The sequence below is a fragment of the Dipodomys merriami genome, unplaced genomic scaffold (genome assembly GCF_024711535.1).
Source record: "Dipodomys merriami isolate MVZ:Mamm:240054 unplaced genomic scaffold, mDipMer1.0.p SCAF_19, whole genome shotgun sequence".
Classification (NCBI taxonomy): Eukaryota; Metazoa; Chordata; class Mammalia; order Rodentia; family Heteromyidae; genus Dipodomys; species Dipodomys merriami.
The window spans coordinates 22,150,029-22,173,712 of record NW_027203270.1 but is presented as its reverse complement, the minus strand read 5'-3'; the positions used below and the strand labels follow the sequence as shown (position 1 = coordinate 22,173,712).

Below are 23,684 nucleotides of genomic sequence, written 5' to 3'. Positions count from 1 at the left end.
GCTGACCTACCTTATAGCAGTACCGGAGTTTAGGGTCTGAGGCCCAGCCCTGCGGACAGGAGCCAGCAAGGCTGGGTGTGGGGTCTGGCCCGGGCAGCTCTGGCGTCACCGGTGTGCCAAGGCTCTGCCGGCAGATGTAGCGAGCCCGGAATGAGGTGCAGTTCTTCACCTCCCACAGTCCCATGGCACTCCCCGTGGCCAGGGCCACACAGCCCCCACGGCTATACCCTGAGGAAGAGATAAAGGAGACCACACATGAAAGAGGATTCGCCGCTCTAGCTCTGACAGGAGGAACCAGCTTGGCCATCTCTGCAGGGACATGCTCAGAACCAAGGGAGGAGGAAGGAATGAGGCGGTGGCCCAGCTCTGCAGTTATTTCCTGTGAGATCTTAGGCAAGTTCCTTAACCTTTCTGAGCCTCTGATGCACCTTATGTGTTATGTAAGGTGTTAGGGGAAGATAAAGGCAATTAATGTGAAATTTTAATACTACTAACAGCAAGCACTGTATTGTGCACACTACTATACCAATTCTACATATATTAGCTCTTTCCCTATGTTAGCACTGGGCCTATCCTAAAACCTCACATGAGCTCTTTGAGGAAAGCGCCACAATCTCCATCTGACAGAAGAGGCCTGGGCTCAGAGATGCCCAGCTCGTCACCAGCATCATCAGGATCCGAGGCCAGGCCATTTGGCTCCAGAAGCTGCTCTCCTGGAGCAACATGCCATATTGTAGAAATTATCTGTTTCCTGGGGAACCCTAGGGCTCAGTCCTAGAGGGTTAAGTCCACCACAGCCTTCCAGCTTCCTCAAGACCAGTAAAAAGAAGGGGTGTTGACCAAAGCACCGTGGGCAAGTCAAGGCTCACCAGGCTGGTCCCGATTCCAGTGGGTGTACATGACTTCGTCCCCACTGAGCCAGTGGAAGGAGCCAGTGCCGTTGAGGTCCTGCAGGGCTGTCCAGAAGTACTGGCCCTCCCAGTTGTAGATGAGGCTGCTGACGAAGGCCTGCTCGAACCTTTGGGAGATGGGCTGGTCAAGGCAGGAAATTCACTACCCCCATTCCTGGATCTCTAGGCCAGGTCCCCTGCCCCAGGAACTTGAATGCTTTGCCCAACCAGTAGAGGCTAAAGGAAGTAGAGGCTCCATTTGACAGAGGAAGAAACCAAGCTCCCTCTTCTACTGTCTACACCTTCTTGCCTTGCTGAGAAGAAAGCAGAGACAATCAGACACAGCCAAGGCCTGCCTTTCTTGGGCATCCAATTCACACCTGGGCCTGCCCTTGTCCTGCACTACCCTGAGGTCACGTCACATGGGAATGTCTTCCTTGCTGGGCGCCGGTGGCTCAGGCCTATGATCCTAGCAACTCAGGTGACTGAGACCCGAGGATTGAGGTTCAAAGCCAGCCCAGGCAGGAAAGTCCATAAGACTCTTATCTCCCAATTAACTACAAAAAAGCAAGAAGTAGAGCTGTGTGGTCCAAGTGGTAGCGCACACAGCTCAAGGTGCTATTTTGAGCAAACAGCCAAGTGAGATTGTAAGGCTCTAAGTTCAAGTCCTAGTATATACAACACACCTACTTTTCTTGTAACAAGATTTCAAAAAGACTGGAAGGCTGGAAATGTGGCTTAGTGGTAGAGTGCTTGCCTAGCATGCATGAAGCCCTGGGTTCCATTCCTCAGTACCCATATACAGAAAAAGCCAGAAGTGGTGCTGTGGCTCAAGTGGTAGAATGTTAGCCTTGAGTAGAAGCAGCTTAGGGACAGTGCCCAGGCCCTAAGTTCAAGCCCCAGGACTGGCCAAAAAAAAAGATCCTGGAGTCTTTTGTAGTCCTGATGGCAGGAAGCTACCTTATTTGGTAGAAGGGTTAGATTAGGTCAGGACACAGGCAAGGGCTGGTCAGGGCTCCTGCCTCCTCCCATACCTGTTGGTGATGGTGACCAGCTGAGAGCCATGGTCAGTACACAGGCGCCGAGCCTCGCTGTAAGTCACTTGGTCTTCTCCCAGCCAATAGCAGGATGGGCTATGCCATGTCCAACCCTGGCTCAAGACAGGACAGAAGAGGGGAGTCTGTGAGAAAGACTCTACCCTTGTCTGTAAATACTGGGGTGCAGAAGGCCAACAGGGGCACAGGTTCAATCCCAGAGAGGGCAGGGTCTATGCTGGGCTCTGTTCCCAGTCACTGTCCTCTCTCCCTGCTCCTATGTTACCCATGATAGTCAGGCCAGGATGGAGCACAGCTGCAGGTGGCTGATGGACTCAGGCTGGCTCAGAAAGATGAGTAGCACTTAAACAAAGAGGTACAGTGTGAAACTGCTGGTTGGCTGGGAAACCAAAGCTAAAAAGCTGAGAGATGCCAGGATGTAGGGGAGGGGGACGGAGTAGTTCTCAGAGGTCTGGAAAAAGCTGAAACTGGGGAGGATGTGCCTGGGGTTGAGTGGGAGGCCAGGCAGCCCTTCTGTGGGGAGCAGAGAAGAGATCAATCTAGGTGCAATGTTGGTATCTGGGTGGTGGCAGGAGCCAGGGCAGAAGGTATGATGGGGGAGGGGGCACATGTGCCCATTAGGAGCTGGGCAAAGACCTCTAGCTATCCTGAGATGTCCCTCCTCCATCCCTCCCCCCTCCAGACTGACCTTGGTGCCAGGCAATTAGCAACTCCTCTCCCTCCACCCCACCCAAGCCAGAGCAAAGTCTCCAGGCTAAACTGTGAGCTTGCTGGGCCCAAACTCCTCAGCTGAGCCCATCCATCATGAGCATGCCTGCTGGCATTTCCTGCTCCACCCCTGGAGGAGGGTCTGGTTGCAGGTGGGACAGGCTGTGGTGAGGGGCTTAATCCATAGGAAAACAGAGTGAGGACCAGACCTTCAGCTAGGGGCTGGGGGGAGAAGCCCAAAGGCCACAAAGTAGGCTTTATAAGCAATCTCCCCACCCCCCTGCCACCACCCCACAAGGCAGCACCAGCTCACTCACTCACACCCTCAAGATTCCTCTCACTCACCTTTCATTCCTAAGGCCTCCCCTCCCTGAGCCTCTTCTGGAGCCCAGGGGGAGTTGAAAGGAGCCCAGGCAGTAGACTAAGGAGAAGATGGCCCTTACCAAGGGACCTCATTCCTCCAGAGGTGACAGGCAAGCACTCACTGTGTGCCAGCAAGGCACAGAGGAGAAAGGCCTGGAGGTACACAGACCCCTCCAGCAGCCTCCTCCTCCTCTGACCGGGCCAGACTCAGGTCATCCCCACCTCCACCTCCCTGTTCTCTACTGTGAGTGAGAAGTGGCTTTCCCACAGATAGAGTGAAAGGTTCAAGGCTGGGGTGAGGACCTCTGCTTCCTCCTATATTCCCTGCCCTATCCCACTCCACTCAATATTTCTCCTTCAGGAATGAGCAATTGGAAAGCTAGAGAAGTGGATGCATGCTGGGAAAGGCTGAAGGATTCCTTCCACTCCTTCACCCTGGGGGCCCTGCTGGCTGGCCCCATTCAGGGCAGGTCCGGAAACACCCTCACCTTCCGGCAGCCATGGTCCTCCTCAGCAGCCCCCTGGCTTAGCTGGCCGGCCTTCTTGCAGATGGAGGGCAAGGATTGGTTACAGGGACTGTCATTCCAACGACCTTCCTAGGAACACACAGTGAGGGACAGTCATATCCCAGATCCCATACCTCCAGTCTTTCTGTGAACCTAATTTCTGAACCTGGACCTGTCTCTGACTTGCTGTGTGATTTTGAGTAAGTGACAGCATCTCTGTGTCCCAGGCTGTTCAGTGGGGAAAACACTTTCAGTTCTGTAAGTCTCACAGGTAGATGAGCGCATACATCATTTATATGCAAATGCCCTGAAGCCCTAACAAACAATGCCTCAGTAGAGAAAGATATGCTGGATTATGTATGGTTCATTTTAGAAACATCAAACCCAAACTGGCTGGGTTGAAGGTGTGGCTCAAATGGTAGCGTACCTGCTTAACATGCCTGAGACTCTGAGCTCAAACCCCAGTACTACCAAAAACAACTTCCCCAGCCAGAAACAAAAAACTGGCTAGGATTGTTAGAGTAGTTGAATAGCAGAAATACGCATGTTTCCAAGTACAAGGTCCCTGCTTATGCACAGGAGATGTGTTCCAGGATCCCCACTGGATACCTGAAACCACAGACAGTACCAAATCCTGTATATACTATGTTTTTATACCTATGAGGATAAAGCTGAATCTATAAATTAGACCAGATTCTCCCAGCTGAGAATCTCAGTGATGAAGAAGCTGAGAAGAATTTAGTCCTATGCCCATAAAAGTACCTGAGCCCTTGCCGGTACACACAGCCTTCCAGCCCTAAGGGCATAGTGCTTATATATCCTCACACCCAGGAAATGCCTGGCACAAAGTTGGTACTCAATAAATAACTGCTTTTAAGTTGTTAAATAACATCCCCAAAGGCAAAAACTCAGCTGCTTCAGTGTCTGGCACTGCATCTGACAGAATGTTCTGCATGGCTCCCAAACAGGCAAGGTGTCCTCCTGGCTCTTTCTCTTTTTAAAGGGTCTCTTCTCTATTGGAAGCCCTGAGTTAATTTGCTTACATACACCATGTTGAAGTTAAAACTATGGCAAACAGAACCCTATCATTTCTAGAGAAAGAAAAGATCTTGTAGTTAAGTTCAAGATCCCGTAGGGTGCGGACTGGCAGACTAACCCTGATCCTACAGCTTCCCCATGATATGGGTTCTGATGCCACCTGCTGGTGGGGAGGAGCAGCTGGCAGGAGACCAAGAATGGTCCAGGCAAATGCGCCTAAGGTTTCATGAGAGTAAATTCCTTTCATCTTCCCAATGGCCCAAGAATAATGTGGCCAGGGTGACTCAGCTAGTAGGGTTGAGAATGAGATGAAAACCCTGGTGGCAGGCTAGGAATGTGGCTCAAGTGGTAGAGAGCTACCCTTGAGCAAAAGAAGCTCAGGGACAGCGCCCAGGCCCTGAGTTCAAGTCCCAGGACTGGCAAAAATAAAAGAAAGAGAGAAAGAAAAAAAAGAAAGAGGGGAGAAAGAAAGAAAGAAAGAAAGAAAGAAAGAAAGAAAGAAAGAAAGAAAGAAAGAAAGAAAGAAAGGAAGGAAGGAAGGAAGGAAGGAAGGAAGGAAGGAAGGAAGGAAGGAAGGGAAAAGAAAGAAAGGAAAAGAGAGAGGAAGGAAGGAAGGAGGGAAAAGAAAAGAAAACCCTGGTGGCCTACTGAGGGCCAGTGAGGAGGTCTGGGGTAAGGAGGCATGGATTCTATGGTCTGTGGTGGGAAGGGAGGGTCTCACCGGCCCCCAGATGGTGACACAGTCCTCTAGACTGTCCCGGAAGTTGTTGGGCTCAAAAGGATGCCAGTGGGTAAAGCTGACAAGGCTCCCATCAGACCACTCGAAATTCATCTGCAGTTTCAAGTCGTTGAGGCCGATCCACAGCTCCTCCACCTCTGTGAAGTGCAGAAGAGGACAGAGAAGACACAGACAAGTCAGGGTCAGCCACCCACAGGGAGAGGAGGAACATTCTCTGAACTTCCTGGATAAAGAACCGGATGGACAGCAGACAGGCCCAGCCCTCCACCCCAGCCATGAGTCCAGGCAGCCCCTCACCTTGCTTGATCTGCTTGGTGATGAACTCCAGCTCAGCCATGCTATGGATGCTGAGCAGGTCACCTCCACCCCGAAGACACGCCTTCTTAGACTCCTGCCAGCTGCGCTTCTCAGCCTGCAGGCGGTAGCAGTGGCCCTGGAAGGGCTGCCAGCTCGGTTCACAATCCACCTTCACGTTGGCCCACCTGTCTGCAGAGAGAGACCCACATGGCCATTGCCCAGAGTTGCCCAGACTGGATACATACCAGCTCATTGGATGTCAACACAATCAGGACTACCAAATATGTCTCATATTGGCCTTCCCCATTCAGACCAGTGTGGATGTTGAAAACAAAACCCTTCTTAGAGCCCAGGGTGGTAGTTCACACTGGCATTCTCAACTACTTGAGAGGCAGAGACCAAGATTGAGATGAAAACTCCTGGGGCTGGGAATGTGGCTTAATGGAAGAGTGCTTGCCTAGCACACATGAGGCCCTGGGTTCAATTCCTTGGTACCACATAACAAAAAATAAATAAAGATTAAAGTTCACTCTGGGCATTGGTGGTTCACATCTGTAATCCTAGCTAGTCAGCAGACTGAGATCTAAGGATTTTAGTTTGAAACCAGTTCCTGGGGTAGGAAAGTTAATGAGACTCATCTCCAATTAACCACCAAATAGCTAGACGTGGAGATACCAGCCTTGAGCAAAAAAGCTAAAGGAAAGCACCTAGGCCTGGAGCTTAAGCCCACTACTGGTATACACACACACACACACACACACACACACACACACACACACACACACACACACACACACACACACACACACACACACACACACAGTCCGTTTTCTCCTCTGCAAATAGTGTTTCCTGCTATGTGAATCAAACTTAGCTTGTGGCCACATTACTTAATAAATGGATTCCTAATTATTCTGGCAAATAAGTCACTGGGCACCAACTCTGTGCTGGTCTGGGAAGTCTTTGATGAAGGGACAGGGCCTTGAGGTAATCACAAGGACCAGTCTGAACAGCACCAGGAAACTGAGCAGGTCACAGGTTAGGTGCGCAGTCAGGATCAAGGGATGCATAAAGTGGCTGCACTTAGTGTCAGGATCAAGGGATGCATAAAGTGGCTGCACTTAGTCACATCCCCTGGCTAGGATTCGTCCTCTGGCTCCTTTTCCACCCCCAACTCCTCTCCATGCACCCCAAAGCCCTGTTGCACTCAGGACCATGCATTTCAGCTTTACCCTTTAGGGACTGGGTTCTGAGGGCAGCTGAGGCAAACAAGCCCTCACTTGGGTCTTGGCAAGAGAAAACAGGACTTCTTCAAACCACCCACAGTGTCAGGCTCGGGCAGGATTCCGCCTGGCCAGGCAGGAAGACCTGTGCTTACTCGAAGCATTGCCTCAAACGTGGATTCTCTTTCTGGATGCTCCAGACACACCTTTTCCAGGAGACCTAGCAAAGTGGGTGGGCTAAGAGCCAGCTCCGGCTCACCCCTTGGCTTAGAAGACGTCAATCATCTTTCATTAGCCAATGAGCTACGACCTGAAGCTGCCGCTCTTGACAGAACGGATTTTAGGTGATTCCTTATCTGGGGAACGCAGGCGCCGGAGAGCAATGGCGCCACCCTCAAAAATGACATGACTTATGTGATGATACCCCAAAAGCAGAACCCGCCCCCCCCCGAATAACTGCTTAGATTATGCCTGGGAATGGAGGAGGAGTGAGGAGGGAAGAAATCCGAGGCCACAGACCATCCTCTGGGCTGGAGCAGGACTAGCCTTGGGGGCAGGGAAAAATCAGAAGCCATTTCTGGGAAGACCCAGGATTGATGACTACCCAGGCTTCTCCCAGCCAGAGGAGGGCTGCCTTGACTGGGGCTTGCTCCTCCCCCCCTGCCCCTCACCAACACCCTCCCCCCGTTCCCCCCCCACACACACACACAAAAGGGTCACTTGAGAATGCAGTAGCTGGCAGTCCTGAGTCAGTTTTTGGCGTGTTTCACAGTCTAGAGCAGAAAGTTGGCACTCAAACTCCCCAACCTCACAGGTTTGTGGATTTTTCTGGTTTTGCTATATATTTTTATTTTACTATATTTTTTGTAATGAAAACTCCCTCTTTACTAATTCCACAGCTATGAGGTTACCCAAACAAGTAGCAGTAGCCCAGTAGGCTGTACTGATAAAGCCAGGCAGGGTGTCCAGGAGCACTGGCACCCTGGGCCAGGTCTCAGCTTTGCAGGGTGGTTGCAGGATGCCTGCATTTATTTGTAATATGTAAGTAAGGATTCTGCAACCCACAAACCAGTAAGGGGTAAAGCCCCCCAAACAGGCTTTGTCCATAGTCCCCAAATCCTCCATCTCTCCTATAAGACACTAGAACTATCTCTGTAAATCATCCAAAGGAGCTTAAAAACCTGCAAAGGTTCCCCACAGACTACCTGGCCTCACCCAACTTCACCCAGCAGTCAAGCTTCTTCTGAGACTGGTTGCAACCTGCCTTTCTCAACTCTCTTCTCATCCCCACACCCAAATGGTTCCTGCACAGGGCTCACGTGGAACCCTTAAAAGAAGGGTCTGAGCCGGGTGCCAGTGGCTCACCCCACTGTTATCCTGAGTAGGAGGCTGAGATCTGAGGCTGATGCCTGGGCAACATGAGGCTCCTATCTCCAATAAACCACCAGAAAACTGGAAGTGGTGCTGTGGCTCAAGCAGTAGCTCGCCTTGAGCTGAAGAGCACAGGGACAGTGCCCAAGCCCAGAGTTCAAGCCCCACAACCAACAGAAAAAAGAAAGGTCTGGTTCGGTCAATCTGGGGCAGGACCTATTGGCTTCATTTCTAACATACTTCTAGATGATATGGTACTGCTCGTGTGTGAAGTTGGCTGAAGACCCCATTTGGAAGAAGTAGGGTCTATTCTCCAACTCAACCACAGACTCACCTTGGAGGCTCTTCTTCCCTGCCTCCACACCTGTCTTTTTTTTTTTTTTTTTTTTTGTCGGTCATGGGGCTTGAACTCTGGGCCTGGGCGCTGTCCCTCAGCTCTTCAGCTCAAGGCGAGCGCTCTACCACTTGAGCTACAGCACCACTTCCGGTTTTCTGGTGGTTTATTGGAGATAGGAGTCTCACGGTCTTTCCTGCCCGGGCTGGCTTTGAACCGTGATCCTCAGATCTCAGCCTCCTGAGTAGCTAGGATTACAGGCGTGAGCCACCAGCGCCCAGCCAACTGTATATTTTTTTTTTGTCTTTTCTTTTTTGGTACTGGGGATCGAACCCAGGACATTGCACTTGCTAGGCAAGCGCTTTGCCACTGAGCTACACCCCAGCCCCTCCGCACCTGTCTTTGCTCTCAACCTTTGCACGTGAGCGTCCCCACACCTATCTTTGCTCTCAACTTGAAAGGCACGAGTCACATGTCACTTCACCAAACTCTCAAGTGCCAGAAACTTCATCAGTTTCTTTTCTAGCACTTATTATACATATTACTACAACAGCCCATGACTCAAGGTATTCTAATTATGTGTTTATAGATCTTGTCACCTCCAGCTCACTATGGTCTCCACAGGGCACCAAGAATATTACCAATCTTTAACGTGGTTCCCAAAAATGTTTCCCAAATGAATGGACAGCACATTCAAACTTGTTCAAACATTAGCTGAACAATTAAATAGAGAGAGAGAAGATGAGAACCACTCACCTCGTAGACATAACAAGAAGAGAGGCTGAGCCCCCTTGGCTATAACCCTAATAAGCCTCACGCACATGCACTCCCACATCCACACCTGTGGCACAGCCCCTGGCTCACCTGGAGGGGTCAGCTCAGTGGTTGAGTTGGGCTTCTTCTTGCACACGTAGGGCAGGGCGATGCTGCAGTCACGGTTCTGCCAGCCGCCTGAGGACTCAGTGCGGATCACACCACAGTTCTCCTCATTTGGGTTGTCTGGTTGATCTATGGGATGGGCAGAGCACCAGCACCCCAGGAGACAGAAGCTCACCCTGTGGCCCATGGAGTGTCCTGCCTCCCTCTACTTCCAGGGCTAGCTGGAGGAAGTCAGGCCTCAGTGCCAGCTCCACTTGTTTAGATCCTCTTGTTTTCTAACCTGGGCCCACACAGTCCTGAACCTTCTACTCTGCAATGTACAGCAGCCTCCATGCCGACCTCCCTAGTCAGGCCTCCAGGGCACTGGATCTGGATATACACTGTCCAAACCTGTGACTGGAGGCTGAACCCTGGCCCATTCCCTGAGTTTTGGGACAGGGGAGGGAGCCTAATGGGAGAGGCCCATTTCTACTTTGTGTCAAGTCATTGCATGAACCTGCACAGCCCAATCTAAGCACGAGTGAAAATGTGGGCCTCACCTACTCACACTGGAGCAGGGTAGATGGAAGCCAAGTACTTGTAGGGTCCCTGAGTTCCCAAATCCCACAGTCTTACCACTCTCCCAGTTGAGGTACTTGAGGGGTGAGTTGTCTGACCACTGCCAGCCTCCACTGGTGTCCAAGTCATTAAGACCAATCCACAGTGTGGAGCTGTAGCCTGTGAGGAGCCCTGGCAGCAAGAGGGAGCAATGAGAAGGGAGGAGTCCCATCCTCAGCCCTCCAGCTTTCTCTCCTCTCCTCACTCCTCCTCACATGCAGATAGGAGGCAGGGTCTCCACCTGAGGGAAGTCTGAGGCTTTGCTGACACTGCATCCTGTACCCAGGGTAGACTAGACTCCAGCCCACCAACCTCGCTGCAGGGGCTGCCTCCATTTTACCATTGATGTAGGTCTGCTCGTGGATCTCAGTGATGCTGAGCAGGTCTGCCCCCTGCTGCTCGCAGCTGGCCCAGGCCTCCCTCCAGGACAATGTGGACTGGAAGTTAAACTGGTAGCAACTGTCGGTCAGCTGGTCCTTGTCCCAGAAGGTCTCGCAATCATTACCTAGTCCCACAACCAATGGACTGAAGGATGGCCCTTCCCCAGCAGGTGGTCCCTGAGCCCCACTCAGCATCCCTCTGGAAGCACAGTCTATGCCACAGAGGGTGGCGGCTTCTCACCCCAGTCCCATAGCTTCTTCAGCTCCCACTGAAGCCCCTTTCCCAGCTCCCAGCCTCTCATCACCAGCCTCCCTCCAGATGCCTCCCTACCCAGCCCTGCTCTCACTCTTGATGGGGCAGAAGCCCCAGCGCTCATCTTTGCCATAGTCCTGGGTGGTGGCGCACCACAGGTGCCCATCTTCGCGGCCTGTGCTGGTGCAGCCGTGGAACCACTGGTTATCATATTTGAAGGGGATGGTGCATGGCTTTCCGTGGGAGTTCCCCTGAATGGTGTAGACCTCTGTAGGGGAGCAGAGTCAGGCCCTGGGCTGGTGGACCCCACCCCACAGCCTCTCTCTTCTCAGGGAAAGCCCCCTCTAACTCAGGGGTCAGGGAGTGGATGCAGTCAGAAGAGACTGAGAGGGACAATGGTGCTAGATAACTCTAAGGTGCCCTCTCCTGGAGCCTGGCACAGGCTCATGGCTCGCCCCATGGGAGAGAACAGGGCCTCCCCAATCCCTTGAACGCCCATCCAAATGAGGGCAGCCGTAAGTCATCCCCAAGGGCTGAGCCCTATAAAATCAGCCATAGGAACTGGGAGAGAGCAAGGGAAGAATTGACGTTGTCCACAAAGAAATGTACTCTTTACCTGACTGATGGAACTGTAACCCTTCTGTACATCACCTTTATAATACACATTTTTTTAATTACAAAAACAAAATCAGCCATGGGACTAAAAATTCTACCACGGAGATCAGGGCAGATTCCAGAAAAGAGCCCAAACAATGGAGTTGCCCATCACCAGCAGCTCCTCACTGGATAACCTTCGCTAGTAGCTAATCCAGTGCCATGTTGCCCAAGCTAGTCCCCTGGGGGAAGGGAGTTACCACTGAGTTTTAGGTTATACTGTTTAAAGGCTTTTTGAGCAGCATTCATTCTGCATTTCTTAAAGGTAACTCCTTTAAAGTTAATTTTCCCAATTTTTCAAAAAACAAATACTTCCTAGCTGGGCACTAGTGGCTCATGCCTATAATCTTAGCTACTCAGGAGGCTGAGATCGGAGAACCTTGTTTCAAAGCCAACCCAAGTATGAAGCTATATGAGACTCTGATCTCCGATAACCACCAAAAAGCTGGAAGTAGGGTTGTGGCTCTGAGTTCAAGGCCCAGCATCCCCTCCCCCCAACCCCCGCCCCTCCAAAAAAAATATATAGAAAGCTTCCAATTATAATTAAAAAGGTGACAGCCAAGTGGTCCAGAGAAAACCAAAGGCCTCATTGCTCCAGTCACCATGACACCAGGGACCCTTCCCTTGCCTGCAGGCAGCTCCTCACCATAGTAGGGCCGAGCACACAGATCCTCCTCACTGCCATAGATACGCCACTGGCCACTGCGGGTGTGGTCTCCGCGCTCCAGGGGGCCAGGCTTGGATGCATTGCCCGCGCTGCCCCCTAGCAGATGGGACAACTGGTCCCCCAGGGTGCGGCACTGCCAGCGGAGACTCAGGGCCTCCCGGTCACACTCATACATGCCCAAGGAGGCTGTGCTGTTGGTGCCTGGCCAGCCCGTGCCAAGGCACTGCATGGCACCCAGGTTGAAAAGCCGGTTCCGGGAGACCCACTTCCAGCGCTGGGCTGGGAGACTGGTGTTGCAGGCTGGGGTGACTCGGACCTTTGCACCTTGGGATTCCAAACAACCCTGCAGTCCGTGGCTGAAGATGAGGAAGATGTCGGCTTCTGGAAGGAAAGAGAAGGTGGGACATGAAACTATCACGGTGACCCTTGAGGCCTGGTGAAGCCAATAGACACTGATCATTGCCTAGAATGTCAGTCACTTTATATGGCGGTCACTCAGCCCTTATGTAGTCCCCCTCAAGGTAGAAAGAGGGGCACTAGTATGCCTCCCCACCCCCACCCCTGTGCCCAGAGGAGGCACAGCCCACTTGTAGTCCAGCCCAACTCCCCCTAGGATGTAAACTCCACAGCAAACCCAACTGCAGGCAGCAGATCCAGTCCTGTACTTATTAGTTCCCCCTCACCTGCAGTTGCATTTTCCACCATCAACTGCAGTTGAAAATATATCATCAATGGAAAGTGCCAGAAATAAACATTTCCTAAGTTTGAAACAGCTTTTACTATAGCATGTCATTTCAGTTGCTCTAGCTGATTATTAGTTATTGTTCCTCTCTTACAGGCCTGTAATTGTTTTGGAGCAGCTGGGGAGGGGTTGTAGAGGTACACTGCTCTCACACCCCACACTGCAGGCCCAGTCTCCATCTCCGTGACACACCAAAGTTTTGCCAAAGCCCTCTGGCCTGCAGGCATTTTGTCTCACTCACTGGTTTCCATACTCTTCTCCTTCTAGAAACTTTTCAAACCATTCATCCTCTGCCTATACCTAACCATACTCACACCCTCATAACTATTTCAAGCCCTCTTTTTGAGACAGCACCATTTAGGCTGTTTTGGGCCGCTCTGTTTTGCATCTTCTTCTCTACCACCTCTTGGAGCCCCTGTGGAAGACACTAGGCAAATACAATCCCCTCCCCCAATATACTTCACAGATGAGGAAATACCACCTGAGGTTTAAAGGGACAGAGACACTAAACCAATTTAGTGGTAGTCTGGAACTGAGCTAAGAGTGATGGAGACTGCTAAAGAATATAGTGTTTCATGGGCTGGGAAGGTGGCTCAGTGGTGGAGCGCTTGCCTTGCATGCATGAGGCTCTGGGTTCGATTCCTCAGCACCACATAAGCAGGAAAAAGCCGGAAGTGGCACTTGGTAAGTGGTAGAACGCTAGCCTTGAGCTGAAGAGCTCAGGGATAGTGCCCAGGCCAGAGTTCAGGCTCCAAGATGGGGGAAATAAAAAAGAATATAGTGTTTCTTAGGGGAAAGAGGATGATGAGAATGTTCTAGAATTGGATGGTCACGTAACATACTAAAACCCAATTAACTTTATACTGTAAATGGGTGGATTTTAGGATATGTGCATTGTGTCTCAGGCAAGAGAAAGAGGAGAAGGAACAAAATAAACAAGAGCAAAGACTTTGGCTACTACTTACAGTGTCACCCAGATAGTAAGCAAACTCAGGTCTCTGTCAGCCATGTTCCACACCTTCCTCTTCTCCAGCTGAGGCGACCTCTAAGTGCACCATATACACACATTCGCACTGTTCATCCCGGGCTGTACTGAAGTTGGCTAGCTACCTAGGGTTGCTTCCATGACTCAAAAGCATGAGTTGGAATGCTGGTGTTCAAATTCTGGTTCTACCACTTCATGTGTGACTCAGACAAGGGCTTAACTTCCTTATGACCAGTCTCTCATTGTAAGACTATTATAAAGATTAAGTGAAACAACAGCTGCGAGATGGAAAGTACTTGGGAGAAGAACACTAAAAGTGCTTATCCTCATCATCAAGATTACAAGTTATGGAAGTTATAAGTAAAGAAATTGACTAAAGGGAAGGTGGCTCAATAGTAGAGTGCTTGCCTTGCATGCATAAGGTCCTGGGTTCGATTCCTCAGTACCACATAAGCAGAAAAAGCCAGAAGTGGCACTGTGGCCCAAGTGGTAGAGTGAGCTGAAGAGCTGGAGAGCACCCAGGTCCAGAGTTCAAGCCCCACGACCGACCCCTTCTTCCCCCCAAAAAGAAACAAAAGAAAAGAAAAGAAAAGAAACTGACTAAGGGCAGTGAGCAATTTGAAGACCAGACTTGCAGGTTAATAAGAAATGGAGTAAAAAAAATTACTTATTCTATAGAGACCAAACCCCATCTCTTTATGTTCTCCCATGCTGGCCTTATAATTTCTCCAGGGTCCATTTTCTATGAATAGCCAGAATGATTTTCTTTTCTTTTTTTTATTTTTGTGTTAGTAGTAGAACTTGAACTCAAGGTGTTCTTGTGCTCTTTGCTTACTTATTTTGCTCGAGGTTGGCACTCAACCACTTGATTCATGCCTTTACTTCTACCTTTTTGCTGGTTAATTGGAGATAAGAGGATTGGAGGATTTGTGTGCCTGTGCTGGCTTCAAAATGTGATCCTCCAGGGGCTGGGAAGGTGGCTCAGTGGTAGAGCACTTGCCTTGCATGCATGAAGCCCTGGGTTCGATTCCTCAGCACCACATAAGAAAAAAGCCAGAAGTGGCGCTGTGGCTCAAGTGGTAGAGCGCTAGCCTTGAGCTGAAGAGCTGAAGGACAGTGCCCAGGCCCAGAGTTAAGGCCCCACAACCGGACCCCCCCCCCCCCCAAAAAAAAATATGATCCTCCGGAGGTTCAAAGCCAGACAAGACAGGAAATTCTGTATGACTAATCTCCAATTAACCACTAAAAAGTTGGAAGTGGAGCTGTGACTCAAGTGGTAGACATTAACCTTGAACAAAAACAGCTTGGGATCAGAGCACAGGCACTCAGTTAAAGCGCTAGGAGATACACACCACACACACACACACACACACACACACACACACACACACACACACACACACACACACACACACACACACACACACACACACACACACACGACACGACGATCCTCAGATCTCAGTTTCCTGACTAGCTAGGATTACAGGTGTGAAACTGTACCCAAATCAGAATCATCTTTTAAAGATGTAGATAAATTCCACAAAAAAAGTTAAACAATACTGGAGTGTTGAAGGCCCTAAAGAAAGCAGTGATGAGTTTAATGGTAGGAGACTTTTTTCCCATGGCAGGATGAATGCCAAAAGCAAAGGCAAAATTCAAAGGATTAAATGATATGTAACCTGGTAGAGGCAAAGGGTTAATTCCTTAATATAAAACAAAAATTAAAAAAAAGAGCTTCTGCCACAATAAACAAATGAATACATTACGAAGACAAAAATCACCAATCCAATAGAAAATGAAAGGCATGCACAGAGAGCTAAATATGTGAAGTGCAATTAGCATTTATATATTTGAAGTGTCTGTCTTAGTCAAAGGAAAATAAACACTGTAAGTTAGGTAAGTCTCCCTCTTACTTAAATTCCTTCTAAGTAACCAGTTATTTTCTATCATATTGCTTCATCATAATTCTCTTCGCAGTGTTGAATGATTGGGTTCTTTGAAAGACTGTACCTATTGATTCTTTTTTCTTGGTTTTGGGTCACTTTCTCCAGCCTACATGTCTAGGAATTAGCATTCATTATATACTAGACATTATGGGTAAGTGTCTAATAATTTTATTACATACTAGTCATTGTACATTTTTTGGTTTGTTTTGGGGGTGTTTTGTTTTGTTTTGTTTGCTGGTCCTGGGGCTTGAAGTCTGTCCGTGAGCTTTTTTTTTTTTTTTTTTTTTTTTTATTGTAAAGATAGTATACAGAGGGTTACAGTTACATGAGCAAGGTAATGAGTACACTTCCTATTGAGCATTGTTACCCCCTCCATTGTTTTCCCCCTACCATCCCTTCCTTCCCTACCTTCCCCGAGGTTTTTTTTTTAATTATGATTAAGTGATTACATAATTTCCCAAATTTCACAGTATTGTGGAATAATGATGCTCATTTAAAGTCACAAGTTCATTCTAACTTTCCTGGAGCAAATTGTCTATCACAGTCTATAACATATAACGGTGTACACATATACACCATACATGTGATCAGCAGCATGGGGATATTTAGTAGTGGTTCGACCAGATGAGTGGGAGGTCTTTGTTTCTTAAGTCCTGTTAATTTTGTTGTATCACCTAACATTTTGGATTTAACATCCACTTATCAGGGAGACCATGTATTGTTTGCCTCTTTGCTCTTGGCTTACCTCTCTCGACATGATTCCTTCTAGCTCCATCCATTTCCTGCAAATGCCATTATTTTGTCATTTCTAATGGCTGCATAATATTCCATTGTGTATAGATACCACAATTTTTGGATCCATTCATCTGTGGTGGGGCATCTGGGTTGTTTCCATATCCTAGCTATTGTGAACAGTGCTGCAATAAACATGGAGGTGCATGTGTCCTTGTATATTGGTTCCTGTTGTTCAGGGTAGATGCCTAGAAGTGGTATGACTGGGTCATAAGGGAGGTCAATCTTTAGCTTTCTAAGGACCCTCCAGACTGCTTTCCAAAGTGGTTGTATAAGTGTACATTCCCACCAGCAGTGTAATAGGGTTCCGTGAGCTCTTTTTTGCTCAAGGCTAATGCTCTACCATTTGAGCCACAGTGCCACTTCCAGCTTTTTCTGAGTAGTTTATTGGAGATGAGAGTCTCACTGACTTTCCTGCCTGGGCTGGCTTTGAACTGCAATCCTTGGAATCTCAGCCTTCTGAGTAGCTAGGATTACAGGTGTCAGCCACCCACACCCAGCTTGGTGGATAAATTTTTTTAATCATATGATGGATATTGTAGATAGGAATCTGATTTTTTTTCAGTCTTCCTATAAACTACATTGGGTTTTGTTCTGGCAATGGAGCACTTTGATCCTGAGGCTTGATTTTAAGCTTTTCCCAGGGTGGAGTTGTTTGGGTTTTGCCTTAAATCTTAGGGTGCGGCTCTTAGCCTTGGATTTAATCAAGAAAGATGAGGCCCTTCTGAGGTTTCAAAAGGAAACTCTAGTGATCAGCAGGCCGTCGTGGTGGAACTCGAATTCCAAGCTCCTAGTCCTCAGTACCAGGAACAATGGAAACCCCTGCCTCCTGGTTCCTGCTGGGCTTGGTGGGCTTGCTGCCTGGCCTTGTACAAGTTAGGAATCATAGAGGGCTTGAGGGGAATGTCTATGGCTGTAGGATTTTTCCTCTGTGTTTACCCTTTCTAGTAGCTTGAAACTCAGACCTTTGTTTCTGCAGCCCAGAAAAAAAAAAAACACTCCATCTGATGAGCTCAGATTGGGCAGTGTGCTCAGGGGAAAAACTGGTCCTACATGTCACTCTCCCACCTCCCCCACCCCCCACACACACCCAAGGCCTTTTTCCTCCTCCATCCATTGGGTTTTAATTAGTCTCCAGTGCCTCCGAATAACTATATTTCATATTTTATCCTGAGTCCATAAAGCATCCTTGGCCATTCCAGACACCTCTAGACATTCTAGATACCTTGGCATTCCAGAACACAAAACTGACTGATACACTCTGTTGATTTTCTGTGTCCGGAGGTCTCTCTGTGCATTTTTCTACCACTGTATTCCCCAGCACCTATAACCCTGCCTGACACATAGTAATGCCGAATAAGTATTGAATGAACAAGCATATGCATCAAGATCACCACCAACTAGCCTGCCTTTCTGATCCTTTTGTCCCACCTACCAGATGCATTTTTCTAAAACCCAGCATCATAAACTTTTGTCATTAAGTGTTCAAAACACCACGGTAGGCTGATGGGGACAAGGTCCCCCTATTCCCTGACAGCACTAAGGATGGAAATCCTCTTTGGCAAGATATACATGAGGTGGGCTTTCAGAATAGCTTCTGCCTTCTCACTGGGCCCCTGCCTTAGCCGGCTCCTTCGCTTCTGCTATTTAGGTTGAAATCATATCCCCCAAGGTGATGGTATTAGGATGTAGGGCCTCTGGGAGATCAGGAAAGCAAAACACTAGAGACTATAATTAATGTTCTTATAAATAAAAGAGACCCTAGAGAGACCCTCACCCTTCCCACCAATGTGAGGTTACAATGAGACGGTGGTCTCTCTGAAGCTGCTGGCTCCTTGATCTTTGGTTTCTTATCTTCCATAACTATAAGAAAGCCAGGCAGGGCATTGGTGGCTCATGCCTGTAATCCTAGCTACTCAGGAGGCTAAGGATCCCGGTTTGAAAGCAGCCCTGCAGAAAAGTCCTCGTGAGACCCTTATCTCCAATTAACTACTCAAAAACTGGAAGTGGTGCTGTGGCTCAAGTGACAGAGTGCTAGTGGAGCACAAAGAGACTCTGGGACAGCACTCAGGCCCTGAGTTCAAGACAAGAAAGAAAGGAAAGAAAGATAGAAAGAAAGAAAGAAAGAAAGGAAGGAAGGAAGGAAGGAAGGAAGGAAGGAAGGAAGGAAGGAAGGAAGGGAGGGAGGGAAGGAAGGAGGGAAGGAAGGAGGGAAGGAAGGAGGGAAGGAAGGAAGAGGGGGGCAGAGCGTGGGAGGGAGGGAGGGAAGGCAGGCAAGCTGGGCACCAGTGGCTCACACTTATAATCCTAGCTACTCAGGAGGCTGAGAGCCAAGGATCAGAGATGGTAGCCAGTGCAGGCAAATAAATCCAAGATATTCTTATCTCTAGTTAACCACCAGCAAAAGCAGAAGTGGAGCTGTGGTTCAAGTAGTAAAGTGCCAGCCTTGAGTGAAAAAAAATGAAGGGATAGTGCCAAGCTATGAGTTCAAGCTCCAGGACTGGCACAAAAAAATTTTTTTTGTAACAAGTTTGTTGTTTCTATTTCTCCAATTTATGTTTTGTTTGTTTATTTGAATGCCGGTCCTGGGGCTTGAACTCAGGGTCTGGGCTCTATGCCTGAGCTTTTGTGCTTAAGGCTAACACTCTACCATTTGAGCCACAGCTTACACACTCTAGCTTTTTGTTGCTGGTTAGTTGGAGATGAGAGTCCTCACAGACTTTCCTGCCTGGGCTGGCTTTGAACCACGATCCTCAGATCTCAGCCTCCTGAGTAGCTAGGATTACAGCGGTGAGCTAACAGCACCCAGCTGTTTTGGAATATATTTTTTAACAGCAGACCAAAATGAACTGAGACGCTCTCTAACAACCCTCCAGAAACAATGTACTGGCCCAGGCCTAATCCAGCCATGTCCAAACTTCCTTTAAGGCTGGGTATTTTATTCTCAGATTCTAGTCAGAGAGGACAGACAGCTTGTAGTAACTGAAAGTAACCCTCAGCAGGGGATAGAGAAAGGATCTGAGACCAGAAAAGAATTACTTGTTTTTACAGATGCTTCTTACAGATAAGACTGGATAATAAGGCCCCAAACTTCACAAGAGTTCACCACAGCCCAAGAGGACAATATCCTCTCCCTTCCTTCCCAGTCAGAAGAGCCATGTGGGCACCAACCCCAGACAGCCAGACTGCAGAGGTTTTAACAAATGACAACTGAAGGGTCACAAAGAAGTAGCTGGCAAAGACCACCCCTGGGATCAGGCCCACCTCCTGACAGAAGAGGAAGCTGAGCAGGTCCAATCACAGTACCTTCCAATGCCTCTTGTTTCTTCCTCCCTCTGATGTCCTAGGTTCTGGGTTTAAATCCACCACCTAACTTCCTGGAGCACTTGCTGCATGCACAGCAGTGCTGAAGCTGCAAAGAAACAAAGGGCCCAACACCATGCTTGCCCTTATCGAGGTGTAATTCAGGGTAGAGACAGATAGTGGCTTCAAACACTGCAGGACACAAGGGCAAACAAGCCGTTAAGCCCCAGGAGTCTGACGTGTCAGAGGGAGTTTTGTGCTGGAAGATCAACTCAGAACTGAGCTCTGAAGAATAAGGCAGAGGGTGAAGGCAGGTTCTAAAACTGTCATGGAAGCAAATCGGAAAAGAACAAGGAGCCAGAAACAGAACAAAGGAATTCTTCTAGATGGAGACTGGTGAATTCTTTTTTTTTGGGGGGGAGGGTCCGGTTGTGGGGCCTGAACTCTGGGCCTGGGCGCTGTCCCTCAGCTCTTCAGCTCAAGGCTAGCGCTCTACCACTTGAGCCACAGAGCCACTTCCGGCTTTTTTCTTTTTGCTTATGTGGTGCTGAGGAATCGAACCCAGGGCCTTGAGCATGCAAGGCAAGCGCTCTACCATTGAGCCACCTTCCCAGCCAGAGACTGGTGAATTCTTGTAGATGGAGACTCGTGTGTGTGTGTGTGTGTGTGTGTGTGTGTGTGTGTGTGTGCGCTGGCAGCCCGAGACTGGTGAATTCTTGTAGATGGAGACTCGTGTGTGTGTGTGTGTGTGTGTGTGTGTGTGTGTGTGTGTGTGTGTGTGTGTGTGCTGACCTTGCACTTGAACTCAGGGCCTAGGCATTGTCCCTGAGCTCTTTTGCTCAAGGCTAGTACTTTACCACTTGAGCCACAACTCCACTTGGAGCTTTTTGGGTAGTTAATTAGAGATAAGAGTCTTGTAGCCTTTCCTGCCTGGGCTGGCTTCAAACCTTGATCTTCAGATCTCAGACTCTTGAGCAGCTCTCTTCCCTCCCACCCTCCCTCCACCTTTGGTGGTGCTGGATTTGAACTCACAGCTCACATGCTTGCTAGTCTGACACTCTACTACTGAGCCATGGCTCCTGCCCTCTCGGGTAGATTCTGGCACTCTGTCACACTGGACTGAGGGCCTTTGAAAGAGCATGTCAAACCCCAGGTGTAGGGGTAAGCTTGGTTCTCAGAGAGAGGGGAAGTTATTTCCCTAGGAGGCAAAGGAGGAGAGCAGGAGTGCAGCTTGGCTGAGCAGGACTGTAAGGAGAGGAGGAAGATACGCAGCCGTGCTAAGAACTGCTCTGCATTCTTTGTCCCTGTGCTCTCACTGAGCTCATGGAAGCAGGCAAAGGAAACTTGAAGGGGCTTATGTCCCCCTCCCCAAAGCGACAGGGCCCCTCTAGCTTCACCACACCCATATGACTGCACTTGTTTGGGGGCATCAGATGTCAAGACAAGAAAATGCCCACCTCTGAGAGCATGGGCCCTTCCCTGGGATCTTGGGTCTGGCCTTGAATTGAACAGTGTTTTGGTGGTCATCATCCCATGCCTGGTACAGTGTGCTATGCATCAAGTGTTGGCTCAGTATGTGCCTGTTCTGCAGATGAATACATGAATGAAGTGAGGCAGAAAGCTGTGCACTGAACACCACTGCTCATCCATTCAACAAATACCTGTTGAGCACTTCATAGAGAACACATAGTGAATGACACAGATGTGTTTCTGCCCTTTATTTTCATATGGCCCGTCAGTGTGGAGCTCTGCATCTCATAGACATCTTTAACCTTGCTGAGCTGTCCACATTCACTTTGCATTTTTTGTCTACCCAGAAAACTTTACATTTCCTTTTTCCTTCTCTTCCTGCCTCTATTCCTTGCTCTTTCTTTCTTTCTCTTTCTTTCTTTTTTTCTCTTTCTTTCTTTCTTTCTTGCTTGCTTTCTTGCTGGTACTAAAGGAGTGAACTCATAAGTCTCACACCCACTAAGCTTGCTAATGGCTGCTGCTCTATCACTTGAGCTGTCCCTCCAGATGGGCCTTTTGCTGGTTAATTAGAGAGGACTGTCTCCAACTTACCTGTGCTAGCTTCTTTGAACTAGTCTCCGCCTCCTAAGTAGCTAGAATTATAGGCCACTAGAATTATAAGCCATTGAAATCAGGCCTATTCCCTTCTATATATTTAAATAGGAAGCTACAGCTATATGGGTGGGCTCAAGACTTACTAAGAGCTAATGACAGCATCCATCTCCCTAGCCACAGCGATGTCATTGTGCACATACTCAAGAACTTGTCCCTGGAACACATAGTTTTCCTTTTCTTTTGAGCTTGCTAGATTATGGTGGCCATGTTGCCTACCCAAAAGGATAAGTACAAAAAGAAACAAAAAGTCTGAGCCGAGCTGAGAACTAGAAGGAGACTGAATGACTTTTAGAGGTGCTGGACATCCAATCTCTTTTCTGAGTTCTTGGGAGTGATCCTATGAATTGCTCAGGATCATATTCTTTTTTTCTTTTTTTATTTATTTTTTGTTAGTTTGGGGACTTGAACTCAGGGCCTGGGCACTGTCCCTGAGCTCTTCTACTCGAGGCTAGCGCTCTACCACTTTGAGCCACAGCTCCTCTTCCAGTTTTATGGTGGTTAATTGGAGATAAGAGTCTCACAAGGCTAGGAATGTGGCTTAGTAATAGAGTGCTTGTCTAGCATGCATGAAGCCCCGGATTTGATTCCTCAGTACTACATAAGCAGAAAAAGCCAGAATGGCACTGTGGTTCAAGTGGTAGAGTGCTAGCTTTAGGCAAAAGAAGCTCAGGGACAATGCCCAGGCCCTGAGTTCAAGCCCCAGGACTGGCAAAAAAAAGAGCTGCACGTAGCCGGGAGCCAGTGGCTCACGCCTGTAATCCTAACTACTCAGGAAGCTGAGATCTAAGGATCACGGTTTAAAGCTATCCTGGGCAGGAAAGTTCGTGAGACTCATCTCCAATAAACCACTAGAAATCCAGAAGTGGCACTGTGGCTCAAGCGGTAGAGTGCTCGCCTTGAGCTGAAGAGTACAGGGACAGCGTCCAAGCCCAGAGTTCAAGCCCCACAACCAACAACAACAACAACAACAAAAAGACTCCCACAGACTTTCCCACCCAGGGTGGCTTCCAAATACAATCCTCAGATCTCAGCCTCCTGAGTAGCTAGGATTACAGGCACAAGCCACCAATTGCTCACTAGACATACTTTTCCTGAGTTGATTTACACTGGGTTTCTATCTTGGCTAAACAAAAACAACAACAAATCCCAATAAATACACAGCCCTATGCCTTGGAGCCAGAGCCCTTTTCACATCCCAAACACGGGTTCCTTGTCTTTTTTCTTGAGGTGGTTATTGACCCAGGACCTTCCTGTGTCAGATCAGCTTCTTGAGTCAGTAGCAATACTGAGACTGTCTCTGAAGAGTCTGGATCCTTCTCCCACCCAGCCAATTCTCCTCATTCTTCTAGCTGCTCCCTGAGGAGCCTTCTCACATCCCATGCTGATGACAAGCGTTACGGGAGAACAGGGAAACTAAAAATGAGCAGGATGATGTGGCCTCTGACTTCATGCTGTTTACAAGGAACACGGAGAGGCTGAACTCTTGATGCAATCCATGAGAAAATTACAAACCACCAACCAACAAATGTGCAGATCAGTCAACCTTGCATTATACTGCTTAATTGGGGGTGGGGGGGGGAGTTGGGGGGAGTGCAGGTGTTGGATAGACATACTTTCCAGCAACAAGAATCTCTGAGATGCAATCACAAAGAGATTCCTGTCACAAAGCAATCAATGATAGGGAAAAAAAAAAAAAAAAGCAAGCACCTGTAATCCACACCTCCTATACCTGCATTCCCCAGAGCATCATTCAGGAAATTTATTTCTGTTCCGAATCAAGTAGAAATTAAAGTGATCTGTCCTGGAGTGGGCTGCCCATCCCCCCATCTCTTCCC

At 48.7% G+C, this 23,684-nt stretch overlaps 1 protein-coding gene across 1 annotated transcript in view; it reads right to left on the bottom strand.

Moving 5' to 3' along the window:
- Positions 1-23,684, bottom strand: part of Mrc2 (mannose receptor C-type 2) — a 56,034-nt gene that overhangs the window by 14,526 nt on the left and 17,824 nt on the right. The window contains exons 2-12 of the mRNA XM_070027710.1: positions 11,934-12,335; positions 10,728-10,901; positions 10,341-10,505; positions 10,019-10,132; positions 9,389-9,532; positions 5,597-5,785; positions 5,282-5,436; positions 3,505-3,612; positions 1,925-2,040; positions 870-1,018; positions 11-228 (exon numbers count right to left, since the gene is read on the bottom strand). Of these exons, the coding sequence (XP_069883811.1) occupies positions 11-228; positions 870-1,018; positions 1,925-2,040; positions 3,505-3,612; positions 5,282-5,436; positions 5,597-5,785; positions 9,389-9,532; positions 10,019-10,132; positions 10,341-10,505; positions 10,728-10,901; positions 11,934-12,335 (1,934 nt within the window). The remainder of the gene's footprint in view (positions 1-10; positions 229-869; positions 1,019-1,924; positions 2,041-3,504; positions 3,613-5,281; positions 5,437-5,596; positions 5,786-9,388; positions 9,533-10,018; positions 10,133-10,340; positions 10,506-10,727; positions 10,902-11,933; positions 12,336-23,684) is intronic.